The sequence below is a fragment of the Amblyomma mixtum genome, chromosome 6 (assembly GCF_055824585.1).
Source record: "Amblyomma mixtum isolate Tamu chromosome 6, ASM5582458v1, whole genome shotgun sequence".
NCBI lineage: Eukaryota > Metazoa > Arthropoda > Arachnida > Ixodida > Ixodidae > Amblyomma > Amblyomma mixtum.
In genome coordinates, this window is record NC_143017.1 from 44,444,248 (window position 1) to 44,459,076 (window position 14,829).

Here is a 14,829-nt window from a genome sequence, read left to right on the forward strand (position 1 = left end):
TGAATATGGTCCATTGTCGAGTATCGTTTACGAAAGCCTGCCTGATCATTTGGTTGATTGAAGTCTGTTGTCCTGTCTCTATTAGCGATTATCTTAGCAAATACCTTGTAGGCAACGGACAGTAAGCTGATCGGGCTAATTCTTCAAGTCCTAAGGGACCTGGGAAGGCTCAAGTTGACTTAAGCCTCCCCATACTTTTTATTCCAAAATAACGCCGGTTGTCGGCTTCCCTTATTCGCTGGCCACAACAACATTTCCTTTGCATCATTCACAGTGGGCCAATTGTGCTTGTGCTCATCACCGTTTATTACGCATTAGCCAAACCGGTGTCCTCGATCCAAGTGACCTGCCCGGGACTGAAGCGGTTTGTCCCCCTGCGAAGTATATAGGCCAGGTCAGCTGCTCGGCTTCCACTCATAGATGCTCTTGCCGATGTTGTTGCGGTCCAGGTCACGGTAGTCCTTGAAGATGCGCGGCACATTGCCCACCACCCTTTTGAGCGTGGGCAGCAGCAGTTGAGCGAACCTCTCAGAGCCGGCGCGCGAGAAGTGGACGCCGTCCGAGAAGAGCCTCTTCCAGTTCTGAAAACCAGAGAGCGCGGGAAGCCACGTCAGAATCACTAGCGCAGTGCAAGGAGCATTTGCGCTAGATTTCACCTACTCGAAGTACTGACAATGCATGTTTTCATGGCGTTGAGGCAAAAGCCGGCGGAAGGATTGCCTGACTGGGAGCTTGGCGCTACACTTCAGTTGCAACGCATTTGAAGCAACAGCCCAATTTCCCATGCGAAATGCACGAGCGTAAGTTTCATGCGCCTCAACGCAGTATTGCACGGCATGGAACTGTATAGTGATCACTGCGAGGAGAAACAAAGTTTATTCGCACTTTCTCAATGCAAGCATTTCCACGCTTGCGTATGAAGTTAAAGTGAGAAAAGACGTATATCCCCCTCCACCCACTACAAAAGAAAACAGAATGCAAGTGCTGAATTACAGCCATCTGAATTACAGCGGGGCATATATTGATATTCCGAATTCGTGCGCAGCCGAATTCATTTTCGTTAAGTGTCACAGAATTATTCGGTTAAAATATTTATTATTAAATAGAGTATGTGATGAATTTCTAAGTAAACTACTTTAGCCATTGGTTGCTACTACAAATATTTCAACGCTCAGGATAGAACTATGTGCACAGTAGGTTAAAGCGTAATCGTAATTCGAAAAGTGATGAATAAACCGAAGCTCGGTTTCTTGCGTGTCATCTTCAGAGATTATCTCGCGACTTACAACGCACAGTTCCACGCGTGTCACCTGCCTGAACCACGTTCAACTATAGGCCTACATCAGTACTACAGAACAATTCGCTTCGTCCAAATATATTCCCTCATTATCCACGGCTCGTTATGGCATAGTAGTGCAGGCGTGACCGCACTTAAGTTTACAGAGATTTGAATAAGATGGAACTAATAGAATATTGCACTGTTCCGGACCGGATGTCTCTTACTCGTTGTATGCGTTAACAGGAGGTTCCGCAAACGGCTCAGTAGAATGAAGCACTCCGACCGGACTGCAATGTGCAACATTATATGTGCAATGTGCAATGTGCAACCGGACTGCAATGTGCTTCATTCTACTGAGCCGTTTCCGGAACCTCCTGTTAACGCATACAACGAGTAAGAGACATCGTACTGCGAAACTACTGCTACTCGGTCAAAGCAGTTCAATGAAATCTGGCTTCAACTATCTTCTTCACTCAACTGCCTTTCACACACGACGTAAAAGTGATGTACGGAACGCCAATATAAACAGCATGCAGAGATGTGGAGTATCTGATGATAATTGCAAATAATCGCTAGAAGTTTATCTCAGTGTTCTGGTAATGTAGGTGACACCTTGCCACATGATTCAAAGTTGTTCAGGCGGCTATGGCAGCGCGCGAGAACAAGTAAAGCTCACCCCATTCTGTTGCAGACCGTGGAAGGCGTCGACAACGGCGATGCCACGTCTCTGGCCGAGCTTGACACAGGCTTGGGCGTATTTCTCTATGCTCTTGAGGACGACAGTGGGCAGCCCTAACAGAGCGAAGAGAGCATCTACTCAGCCGGGATCGAGGAAGCACGTAGCGCGACAGCTGGATTAATAAACTTGCGTTTGTCGGTCCGTCAGCCTGTAGCATATAGGACTCCTGAAGTTAATTTCATTGCTGCTGTTATGAAGGTCCCAGGGCCTCTGACCAGTAGTTTTCAGTCTTAAAGAATGATAAATGTGACTGCAGTAATTAACGAAAAAGTACAGGTACGAGTGATGCAAAAGGCAGAACCTGCTTCAGAACTTCAAAGCGAAAGCTATCAAACTTGAAAAAGCAGTGAAGCTACCATTTGTCTGGAGAGACACGGCATGGAAAAGAACATAACGCGTTAAGTTCACATGGCGAGTAAACGTTGACTGCATACTAATAAAGTATGCCTTTTCGTCATATTTCAATATTCTTTTAAGATTAACAATCTCTCTGAAGTTTCGCACAGTAAGTATTTAGGACTGTGGCCTGGTAACAATCTTGATTGAACTGAACGCACTGATCAGTTAACAAGCAGTGCAAACCGTAAAATTTATTAGCCATAAATCAAAACTCTCAACATCCCCGAAATCAACTAAAAATAGAATGATAAATATTAAAAAAGCATTGAAAACAGCTAATCGTTTAGTTTATAAGAGCGACGGACGCACATCAATCAGACGATCTGTTAAACAGGCCTGGCTTGACCAGTTATATTCAGTCTGTTCAGCTAGAGGCTTTCATGCTTTGCCGCTTCTTAATCGGATCTTTCATCTCCTGGTAGAATTCACCGGTGTCCTGCCCAACTATCCTACCGTCTACTTCCAATGGGCCCTCTTTAATGATATCTGCAAGACTCAAGGCATTTCACTTAATCATAGTCCTCATCCCGGCCACACCTGATTAATTAAGCAGGAGTAGAATTGAATTTGCCCAGCGTCTGCACACGAACGCTACGCCATGCGTCGTTTTCTCAGCAATCTTTGCCACTTCAGTATTATTTCTTGAAGTAAATTCCTTTCAGCATCGTCAGTCACAACATCCTAATACTTGAAGATGCCGGGTGGGCCTTTTGTGCGACTTTTTTTTTCTGGTTTCCATTATCACTGACGCACTTCATTGTCACTTTTTTTTTCTTTTGCTCGGAACATAAACAACTTATGTCGCCACGGGCAGTCGTAATTTCTCCATTTCTGGCGGTCTCGAACGATTGAATCACTGAGCCGACACTAGTCCTGTGGCCCACGAGTGTTCACTGTGACGCCGCAGCAAACCCCTTATCTTTTCGAAAGCAGAGAGGCCGTAAATGTGTAAATGCGATTACCGGTGGGTCCACGCAGGTGCGACCACCGACCCTCGTCCACGGGCGGAGGAGCCGCAATGATCACCTTCTTCTCGGGCACGCCGCATGACTGCAAGGAAACGAGAATGCAACGCGGTTGTTACATTGCCTTTACTGTTCGTCTTCCTTTTCTGCTCCATAACCAGACCCGTGCACTGCACAGCTTCAAGCAGCACAGTAGTAGGAAAAATTTAGAGGCTCCCGAAATGCACAGGGGTAGCGAAAGGTGTGTTAGCACTGGGTATTTTTGTAATCCAAAAAGCGCCGTTTTCTAATGAGCAGCAAGGCATGTTCGCCTAGCTGACTCTGCTGGTTTTCTAAAGGTTGTTTTGCTCTTTTTTATTGTTATTATTATCGTGAGCGAAGTTATGGGCAGATGTCTTGTTTATATGTGTCAGCCTAATTTATATATATAAAGTACACTGACACATGCTTAAAGACATTACATGGTTTACTGACGTTCCGACTGGGAGCCAACCTTCCTCCCCACTCGAAGCGTCAGTAAACCCTTGTTGTTTTTAAGCATGTGTCAGTCTAATTTATAAATAAATAACTCCTTTTTCACAGTGCCTTCCTTGCAACCGTAATACGAGGCATTTCAAATAAGACTTTACACAATTTCTTAATATAACATTTTTGAGTTAGAAGAGCGCTTTTTTCGACATAATACTGTCAGCGGGGCTGTACATCAGTACAGAGCTAAGAGGTGCTAACTAGCAGGCTGGTTTACTAAAACTGAACAGTTAACTTTTTAACTACTACTGATAAGCTTCTTCATTTATTCAGAGGCGTGTAGCCCACCGCAAGTAATATCCATATCAATATTTAGAACTTCGAAAACGCGGTTACACTCGGTGCTGTGGCCCAAAAAATTTTGCCTACATCACACCAAAATAAATGCGCTTTCGAGAAGCTTTCAGGACAAGCAACCTCTCCAGCGCACGTAACTCGTTGAAATAGCCAAAATTTAGTGGGCCACAGCACCGAGGGTAACCGCGTTTTCGAAATTATGAAAACTGATATCGATATTACGTATGGCGTGCTACACGCCTCTAAATAATTAGTAAGTCTAACAGTCATAGTTAAAAAGTTAGCTATTGCTTATTAGTTAACTAACCTGCTAATTAGCACGTTTTTGCTGTATTCTGATGTACTACACCGCTAACAATGCTATGCTGAGAACAGCACTCTTCTAACTCAAAAAGCCTGTTTTTAAAAGCTGTGTAAAGTCTTAGGTGAAACACCCTGTATATATAGCAGGTGTCCTAGCTAAATGTAACCAAGCTTTTAAAAAACACGGTGTGTCCTAGCCGTCTGAAACCAAATGAGGGCTGTTTAGAGTCACGTGACCTAGACTGCAGTATTTTTTTCGTTCTTCAGGGTTGATTAATTAGTTAAGCTTAATTAACGAACTTTTTAATTATTGACCTAATGAACAAAGTGTCAATGGAAAAGTTGTAGATCGCTTTGAGAAACAGCTTACTGAGACATTTGCACCAAAGTAATATTTACGTAAAGAAGTTTTTTTACCGGCCTTTAACCATAACCCGCATAATCAGAAAAAGCTTCCACATGGCAACTGTGCCACTTCAACGTGCCAAGATGCGCCTTAAAGAATAAAATCCATTTTTTCTAAAGTCCTCTCCTCGATGACACTTCGTGTGCACATTGGGGCAGAGAAGTGAGTGAGCGGCTGGTCACGTGACAACTTTCTTTTAAGGCCAATAAATGAAGCTACGTAAATCGTAACTTGACGGAAACAGCACTACTAGCGGTTTTTCAAGGTGATCTAAAGCTTTTGCATTGACCTTTTCTTCCTGAAGTTAACAATTAAAAAGTTGGCTAATTAAACTTAACTAATTAATTAACTTTGAAGAGCGAAAAAATACTCAAGACTAAGCCACGCGACTAAAAACAACCCTGAGTTGGTTTCACTGTACTAAGACACTTCGCCTTTTCTAAAAGTTTGGTTACATTTAGCTGGGACACCCGGTATAAATGGTGGCGTCAGTAAACCATCAGTTTAAGTTCAGCGATTGTCCTGCGTATGTCACTTTCTTACATCCTGTCTAAATTTGTGCTCTAAAAAATGCATTGGAAATGCATAATTAATCTACTGACCGCTGAGAGAGGAAGAAACTTTATTTCAAGGATCGCACTGTTAGGGGCGACCGTGGGGTATGAGATGTGGGTGGTTGAGGTGTCCTGTGCTGACGCAGTGTTCACGGTGTGCCAGCCTTGCCAGGTTGGAGGAGGGGAGACAGGGGAGAGATGGGAACTGTTGGGCAGCGTTTTAGTGCAATAAGGTGTCTGCCGCCGCAGCCGTGAGGAGGGGCAGTTTGGGCTTTGAGATGTGTCTCGACATCCGAACAGGTACTGTTTGTGGAGTGTGGGGACTTAGTTCGTTAGTACTTGATAAATGAGGTGTGCTTTTGTTAACGGCAGTTAGCACAGCGGTAAAAATAGTGTTTCCTGTTCTATTACCTATGCCTGGCATCCTGTGGTCCTCAAGGCACACCTGGTCCACAGAGGCGAAAAATCCCCCCCCCCCCCCCCCTCCAAAGGGTGCACCTTCGGTGGGTGCACCTCCGTGCATCCTCCGGTAAAAATGCACTTGCCACTTACTGTAAATTAGCGTACGGTATTGCAGGCATAATAAGTCGAACCACTTTCCTCTGCGATGTGGTTCCTTTACGTGCCAGGGCGCGCTTTCAGTTGAAGTTCTGCCAAACTCACAGCCTTCATAGCGTGTCCTTGGATATTACGCTGCATTTACATTAAAGGAGTAGTGACTCATCAGCATCCACCTAAGGCAGCCAAATGGCTACAAAGGAAAGCTACACAGCCTCCACAGAAGCTTAGACACAGAGAAAGGAATTTTAATGAGAGGAAAAGCGGAGAGGTGCACAGATACTTGTTGTTGAAGAAACATTCATCCTGGCACGGGGTTCGAGCCAGGGACCACCGCCTCAGCGGGGCAGCCGCTCTGCCAATTGAGCTAATCAGGACGGCCACTCACCTTACCTTATGTGAGCCGCCCTGCTTAGCTCACTTCGTACAGCGACTGCTCGGCTGAGGAGGTGGCCGCAGGCTCGAATCCCGTTCCAGGATGAATGTTTCTTCAACAACAAGTATCTGTGGGAGCTGCATAGCTTTCCTTTGTAGCAATTTGGCTGCGGTTGGGTGGATCCTAATAAGTCCTTACTCATTTATTACAAATCTGCTCCACCTTGGGGGATTCTCCTAAACACTGAAACCATGTCCCTACATTTGGCGTAACACTCCTACTATTGTAGTACTTTATCAACTCTTCTGTAATTCTATTCCTCGCATTGTTGGCTTCTAATCGTTGACACATTTCTTTAATCGGCTCCCTGTTGTGTCATCTTTGACCAAGTGTTCCGTTGCTTCTGTGATAATCCCTCCTTGTGCAATACCCTCTGAAGGGTCCTTAAAGAGTTTAGTAAACCATGATGGTGGCGATACCTTGAGGTAGTCCACCATCTCCTCGAGGTTGGCCTCGTACTCGAGAAGGGGCACGTGGGTGCGGCCCCGGTGCTCGGGCTCGAGGCCGTCGTTGGAGCCCAGCATGATGACGAAGGCGGCCACGTGCTCGGCGTCGCGGGGCGATAGCACGCGGCGCAACACGTGCTTGCACATGCGTGTGTTGTAGCCGCCATAGCCGCGCACCACCACGTCGCACTTCCTGCGCATTAAGCGAAGACCCGCTCAGCAGTTCACAATCCGAAACTTCCTACAGCGCCTACAGCGCTAAAAAGGACTACACTTGGGACATTAGCCGGTAAGAGGCCAAGAAGCGAACGCGTACCCCTAAACACACACCGGTGCTATCTCGCAACTGACGGGCAAATGCCCAGCAAACCAAAAACCTCTCAGAGATGTCTAGCTAGACGTCTACCTAGACGTCTCTGAGAGGTTTTTGTTTGCTGGGTGTACAGGCATCTCCACTGTGAAAGGGGACACATTATCAGCATTAAACCAACTGCTACACAAGTTCAAAACTAAAACCCCCTGCAACCTATAGTACATAGTTTTCTTCCTAACGAATAGTGTCCATCTCACACTTTCATCTTTGATCCAAAAGTAACAGCGCATTTCCTTCTTGTGGGCAGACTGGCTGCTCGCTTTCACGTCGGTGCTGCCTGCGCGTTACTGGTACAGTTGGAAACAATGTGAAAGGGAATGCATGAGCGTGTAGAGGCCACAGATCGCGAAGCGCAGCCGTCGATAGCCGACGAGAATCGGCGGCCAAGGAGCATGCGCAGTAAGCACGGTCGCTGCTCTTCCCGCGCATGCGCCTGGTGCCGTACGATCTCGCCAGGTATCAGCGACAGCGCTTCTCGAGGCGCGGGGACCACGTGTTCGCGTGTTCCCATTCATATTGCTTCTACATGTACAGTCGCCGTCAAAAGTAAATGGAAGGCGACATTGTCAAAAAAAATTAATTTCTTTAAATCTAAAGCATAATGGACCATATCTGTTGGTGCACAGTGCAATTCCTACAATCACAATTAGTCTGCACATATGTATTCAAGGATGCATGAATTGAGCGGGCAATGATTAAATTTTTCGTTAATATTGCCTTCCATTTACCTTTGACGGCACCTGTACAGAATAAAACAAGGATATGGATAAACTGATTGCATGACTCGTGCGACATCCGCGAACAAATCGGAATAAAATTCAGCAAGCCCTCAAAGCGATTACGATTAAAAAGTAAAATTGTACCAGCGTGCAATCGCTAGCAGCTAACTCAAAATAATAGGGCAATCTGGTTGGGCTGATGCGACCTGATTTCAAAAATATAGTTCTACACAAGGCAAGAACAGCAGAGAAATACGGTATAGACACAAGAATTGTCATGTGTAGCCTGTTTTTCTATGCTGTGCTTGTCCTGTGTTGCGCCATAGTTTTAAAACGACCCAACCTGATTGTTACCAACACTGGCTCAGTGCTGGCTGACGCGTTTATACCATTCTTGGATATATGAAAAGACTCCGACAGCTCTTTTGTTAAGCCGACAGAATCTGTATTCTTCGCAAAACCGGACGTTGGTCGACATGAATGAAGGGCTTCACTCAGTCGCTTTCTTGTCAACTTAACGAGGGGTGAAGAATATGCATTTTATTATTAATTTACTTAACTCTTCTCTATACTCTCGCATCCTCAAAATATTGGTACGCAAGACACACGTGCTACAATGGGCGGTCTGCATGTTAAGAGCACGAGCACGCCTTAAAGCAATTAAGATTTCTGTAATCACAATGGCCGAAAATAATTAATTCCAAAGTAGAAGAAAAAGAAACACATGCTGCCAGTGCGATCTGAACCTACGACCTCCATATGTCGTGTGCAGTGCTTTACCAACTGAGCTATAGCGGCGCTGGTCCAATCTTCTACTTTCGAGGGTATTTATGTTGCGTGTACCTTCAGAATGCTCGGAAGCCCCATCCTCGCCCAGAACTGCGGAAACAGAATATTCGGTATTGCTGCCTGTGTCATGTGGAACGTGATCGAATGGACGGGGTGGCAGCTGCGTGAGAACCCTCCTATGCTACCTATGACGTCAAGATTGTCAGAACAAAGGCCCTCGTTAGGCTGTTTATTGGCTTGGTTTATTGAGTTTAACGTCCCAAAGCAACTCAGGGTGTGAGGGACGCCATAATAGAGAGCTCTAGAGGGCGACCAGCTAGGGCTCTTAAACGTGCACTCACATCGCACAATACACGACGAGCCTCTAGAATTTCGCCACCACATAAATGCGACTGTCTCGGCCGGAATCGAACCCGCGTCTTTCGGGTCAGCAGCCGAGCGCCGTAACCACTCAGCCACCACTGATTCTGTTAAGGTACTCAGTAGACAAGGATAGGATATTGAGGGACTCGTTAAGCCATGCATATTAACGAAGCCAACACTCATCGAAGGCAAGAAAGCAGCTGAAGGTATTTTTGTTAATTTGTGGTGTTAAGGAGACAGCGCAATCACTTTATGGCTTAAAATTAACTGTAAGAAAGTTTGCGAAGTGTTTATATTTTGGTTCATTTCTGATTTGAACGTGAAACTTAGTCGGTACTCTAATGGTTGTGTATACTAATTAATCGACCGCTGTTATATGGCTTGGCACTGTGTCATGCATTATAACACGATGACTATATTTTCCTCCAACAGCTGAATGCATATTAAAAACTAAAAGGCGCCGGGGTCCTCCGCACCAGAAGGCAGTAGTTCAAATGAGAATAAAAAAGCGACTTATAGAGCAAGAATTCAGTTCGCATTGATAGCCGATGTCTAATTCGACCTACCAATCCGGTGATCGGAGCTATCTATATCGTCATATAGTTTGTATGATCTCCCCAGGATATATACGTTAGGAAGAAATTTACGCCAAGGCGTGTAAAACTTTCTACGATGTTTATATTATGGTAGTTCTGTAATTACGGTATAATTCGGTGGTAGCTCAGTACGGTTGTTGAGTAATCAACGCGTACTCAGAATTTTCGTCATTGTGGACCCAGTTGAAGCTGTGGCCAGTTCAGCATTTTGCGACACACCAGAAAAGCAAAGCGTACAGCTTTGATACGTACCTTGAGAAGGCGTCAGCCACGATGGAACCCCAGTAGCCATCAGGAGAGAAGCTGTACTGCACGGGGGAATGCGTGTACGCTTATGTGCATAAGGCACTTCACATAAAAAAGCAACATTCATTGGTATATTAAGGATGGAAAATGATCCGTGCAAGAAGAAACACCGAAAACACGCTGGCCGTACGTATGCGAGATTTTAATGCATTGTTGTTTGCAGAAGTATGATATTAGAGCACAATGTTTGTTTTTCTGAACATTTCAAGCAGCGATACTGATTTCGCGATCTGAGCACTGTTGAAAAACGTTTCGTGAAGTTTTCCTGAAACACCTGCCATAAACATCAAAAGCAAACACTGGAGCATTATAGAGCTACTCTCGGGAACGAATACTGCAAATAAAACTTCAGTGAAAATGTATTTACTTTAGAGCCGTTTCAGTATATTATGAGGTAAGCACCGCATCCTGTTCACAAATTGATGAAGTCAAAATGCTGTCGATTGACTGCATTTTTTTTTTGTGGCAGCATCACTTTCTGGGGACAGCTAGCGCCACTTGTATTATAGCGTACTCCCGGCCACTGTGCTGAAATAAGTGTACAAGAATAAGCACTCATTGAACTATTACAATGGTCGATAATGCGAATTTTCGGAGTAGTTAATGAGGCGTTTTGATTTTACAGTATACTGAGGTCAAGAATTTGAGAGAGACATGCATATATGTATAGTTACACAGCGCTTCTTTTAGTTTTCCAAACATAGTCGTTCATCGACCAGCACTCCTCTCCTGTCCGCCGCTTCAAGCGCGGGGCGCCACTGTCACTGACCCTCATTTCGGACGGTGCGCTACGCCTCCGCAGGGGGATCATGCCACATTCCTCCACTCTCGTCATACCCTCCTCCTTCCAAGGTAATCATGGTAACCACCCTCCTGCGCTCGCTTTGCTGGTTAGGTCAATGGCCTATGCCCACAATGCCACCCGAGGAAAGGGCCCTTAACAGCTGCGGTGTAAAACACTGACTCTCGTCGATAACCTTCAGTTCGGAGAGTATGTGCATGCCAGTGAAGATGCGTTCCACTGGTTAATTATTGTAACTCGTTTGTGCGCAGTGGCTGTCACGGTTATGCGCGAACTCTTGCGCGCATATCAATACCGCGTGATTCAAGAGACCCGTGCGCCTATCAAGGAAGCGTATACGTATCAGACCCCATTTCCTGTCGACTTCCTCTTCCTAAGGCATGCGGGCGTCTACAAAATACTCAAAGATCATCAGCGTCCCCCCCCCCCACCCCACCCCCCAAAAAAAACGCGTTACTTTTGCTTTGTTTTGCACGTCATGCATGGGGAGCAAGATGTTGAGTACCTCCAGTCGAAAGTATCCACAGCCGTTGGCGTTAGTGCGGAATCAACAGATTTCGACTCAGCATACGAACCTAAACACTTCATCAGCCTGTTTTGCCGGAAGAAACTATTGCTTTGGTTTGGTTTACTGGGGTTTAACGTCCCAAAGCGACTGAGGCTATGAGAGACGCCGTAGTGGAGGGCTCCGCAAATTTCGACAACCTGGGGTTCTTTAACGTGCACTGACATCGCACAGCACACGCGCCTCTGGAATTTCGCCTCCATAGAAATTCAACCGCCGCGGCCGGGATCGAACCCGCGTCTTTCGGGTGAGCAGTCGAGCACCACATCTACTGAGCCACCGCGGCGGCTGGGAGAAACTATTATAGATTTCTTAAATCTTCTCAGTACGAACTGGTAATCATGTAATGTGTGATGTTTCTTATGCTGTAAGTGCTGTATGTGTGTCTCTTGCAGAAAAATGACTATTGCTTCATATTTTCATATGTGAAAATTTTATTTGTTGCCCTGAATGTTCTACACATTTTATCCGCTGTTTTTGTAAAAGAATGTCTGAAGCATTTCGAAGCATTGTTGCCTTTCGCTGTTGAACATGTATTTAAATTTTTCGCTTATATTGCCTGTGTAATATTGTATCTGTATAAGTGCACTTATTTTTCCTTTGTTACGTTGGTATTTACTTCAGACACGCTGCAGCGCCACTATGTAGGGGGCTGGGACCTTTGTCAAGCTGTTCTTACAGCTTTTAGTCCCGACACCTAGCTTTTCGAATGGGCAGTGAATAAAGATGAACTGATAATGCAGTCCTTGGTTTAAAATTGTTCCACACTATCAGGAAAGTATTTGTGCAATCGACTACGATTCGGCGGTGTATCCTGCATGCGCGGGAGCTTTCATACTTTTCAGAAAAAAAGAACACCGCTCGCCATGCAGTGCATCACGTGACCTCCCCGGACCAATCATTGCTGCGAGACAGAGTGCGAAACAAGGAGCAATAGCGCCACCTTGGGGTCGTACAGTCAACCATATCGGCTCTGAAGCTGTCATCCCAATAGCGCCAAAATACGGCCACATGATTCTATGTTCTCAAAATGCGTGTCAAAGAATAAAAAATAAAGGGCTCAGCACTCCAGTGCAAGGAAGCGGACGATCGCGGTTTCCGGCTTACACTCAGAGCGGTACAACCCATGCTTATCGCCTCTGCAATTTACGTATTCTTCGTAACAAGGGTGGCATAAACGACTCGACTAGGGGGATACTTAATAACCGTGTACTGCCCAGCTTGTCACCTGAGTGCAACAAATAGAATAATTTCAATTTCTTCTCAGAGAACTATATGGTTTGCTAACCGAAGTACACAAAGGGCCTTTCCAACATGCTCATTCAAGCAACATGGTCAGTAGCCAGAGTTGCAGGAGGGCTGCTGAAAGGATAAATCCGTGTAGAAGCTAACGCTAACTGCGAAAAAGCCTGAATTCGTTTATACGGTAGCGCTGCTTTGGCAGGTGATGGAGCAGTTTGGAATTTTGCTCTGAACTTAAATTTTATGCGCTTGCCTCCTTTCGCGCAGTTTTATTTTCCTTCAATAACCACAAGTCATGAAAAGTAGCTCAATTTTGTTAATGTTCAATATTATTTTCTCCAAATAAACATGCCAATTTTTTGCATTCCTTTACTGAAGGGTGCCTCTGTAATGAAATCTTGAAAGTTTGTAACTGTTAACCGACTTGTATCAGTGCTAGGGCATCCGCAGCTTAAGATGGGCATCCTTTCTTAATCGTCGAGTGAAACCGTTTGCTGACTTGCCGTTCCGAAGCTTTCACTAAGCCAGCCTTCGACTCGACTATAGCCATTTGTAGCAATGCCCTCCTTAGTTATATGCTCGTGGGAATTGAGTGTACGGCATGAGCCACAGCATTTTGCTTTCTCTATTTCTCGCTGGAGGGCCCCTCTCACCTGAGTCAGGGAGTCGCCGAACAGGTAGATTCGCGGCCACACTATCTTCTCCGGGGCCGTGGCATTGTCGGAGCCGTGGGCGACGCCCAGCGCCAAGCACGCAACGACGAGGTGTAAGCACCGCGACATGTTCTTACGCACTCTCACGCGCCCCGATGCTGTACTGCGACTTCGAGCTTCGTCTGCGTTTACCGAGGACCGATTTGCAGCGCACGGAAATTACGTCGATCACGAGAAGCGACTCAAAAAGAAAAGACAATGGCAAATCGTCTGAGAAAACAATGAGTGCTTGATAAAGCGATGGCAGCCGGATCGATAGCGGTGAAGAGTGGAGCCAGGCAGCCTTGTCTGTAAACACGGTGCGCAGCGTATGAAAGAGTTGAGAGCTCGATTAAAGCCGTGTGATGCTCGGACTACTGCGATACGACTGCGTCTGAATTAACGGCTTATTTCCTCATAGGGACAGAAAAAGATAATGCCTCTCATGAGATTCCGTTCATTGGGTTGAGCTAGCTAGGATAATGACAGGCTTTTAGGCGCTCTTTCATAACCGAGCCGCAGGTAAAGAAAAATTGGTCGTATTCCCCCTTTAAAAATTCAGCCAGATGTGGAATGTCTAATTTGCTGATGTACGTTTACCATGTTTGCGCATCTAGTTTGAATCGTTCGAAGTTTAATTCAAAGCTCGAATGAAAAGTTTCGAAGTATAAAGTCGCGAATTTCATAAGACAGAGCAAAAACGGAAAAAAAATGGCCGTCGATTTGCGTATTTAGGCACAATGCGAATTGGGTGCCCTAGCACTTTGTGGCTGTTGTCTTTTATTGTTTATCGTGGTTGTATTTGTTATTCATGATACTCCTACAAGAATAAAGCGGTTCATGAAGCGTAATCTGTATGTTGTGTGTAGCACAGTAGTTTCTACACACGTTTATTACAGAGCGTAAATAACAAACATACACTGTGTGTACGTTTGTTATTTACGCTGTGTTCGCTCCTCGCCAGACGGTATTCCGTCAAACTCTCGACTATGAAATGTTTTATAAAGTCGTTCTCTGCTTGCATACCAGTCACCGCTCCCGTTCTTCAGAAAGTCCTCGTCGGCGGTACTGAGAGAGAAAGAGCGTGGCCCACCTGACCTTGTGACATCACAACCTGCCATGTGTCTTTGTGTAATATATATATATATATATATATATATATATATATATATATATGAGTGGTATGGTATATATATTGGTTATATGTATAGGTAGACTTATACAGGGTGTCTCAGCTAACTTAAACCAAGATTTAAAAAAAAACTAGGCGTTCGACTGAACTGAAATCGCGTGGATGTTGCTAGGGTTTATCTAAAGTTACAGTACCATTGTTTTCGCTCCTGCTATTTGATTAATTAGTCGAGATAAAAAAAATTAACTTTTTAAATATAACTTTAAACGTTCAGGCGTCAATAGGAAAGTTGTGGAGCTCCACAAATACTATCCAACCCAGCCACTTCCAACGAGATAGA

At 45.1% G+C, this 14,829-nt stretch overlaps 1 protein-coding gene across 1 annotated transcript; it reads right to left on the reverse strand.

Moving 5' to 3' along the window:
* Positions 1-282: 282 nt before the first annotated feature.
* Positions 283-13,670, reverse strand: LOC149338920 (isoamyl acetate-hydrolyzing esterase 1 homolog). The gene is made up of 6 exons (XM_089550377.1): positions 13,319-13,670; positions 10,003-10,058; positions 6,884-7,103; positions 3,380-3,467; positions 1,956-2,071; positions 283-581 (listed from the first exon to the last, which is right to left on the reverse strand). Exons 1-6 carry the CDS (start codon positions 13,445-13,447, stop codon positions 396-398), a joined length of 795 nt encoding a protein of 264 aa, XP_089406503.1. The 5' UTR covers positions 13,448-13,670; the 3' UTR covers positions 283-395.
* Between the last annotated feature and the right edge of the window lie 1,159 nt (positions 13,671-14,829).

Excerpts from the sequence above, each read along its gene's own strand:
- LOC149338920 (XM_089550377.1), bottom strand. The coding sequence starts at position 13,447 with ATGTCGCGGTGCTTACACCTCGTCGTTGCGTGCTTGGCGCTGGGCGTC. Across the intron at positions 10,059-13,318 it reads TCGGCGACTCCCTGACTCAG|TACAGCTTCTCTCCTGATGG; the intron begins GTGAGAGGGGCC and ends TCCCCCGTGCAG. Across the intron at positions 2,072-3,379 it reads GCACCTGCGTGGACCCACCG|GGCTGCCCACTGTCGTCCTC; the intron begins GTAATCGCATTT and ends TCGCTCTGTTAG.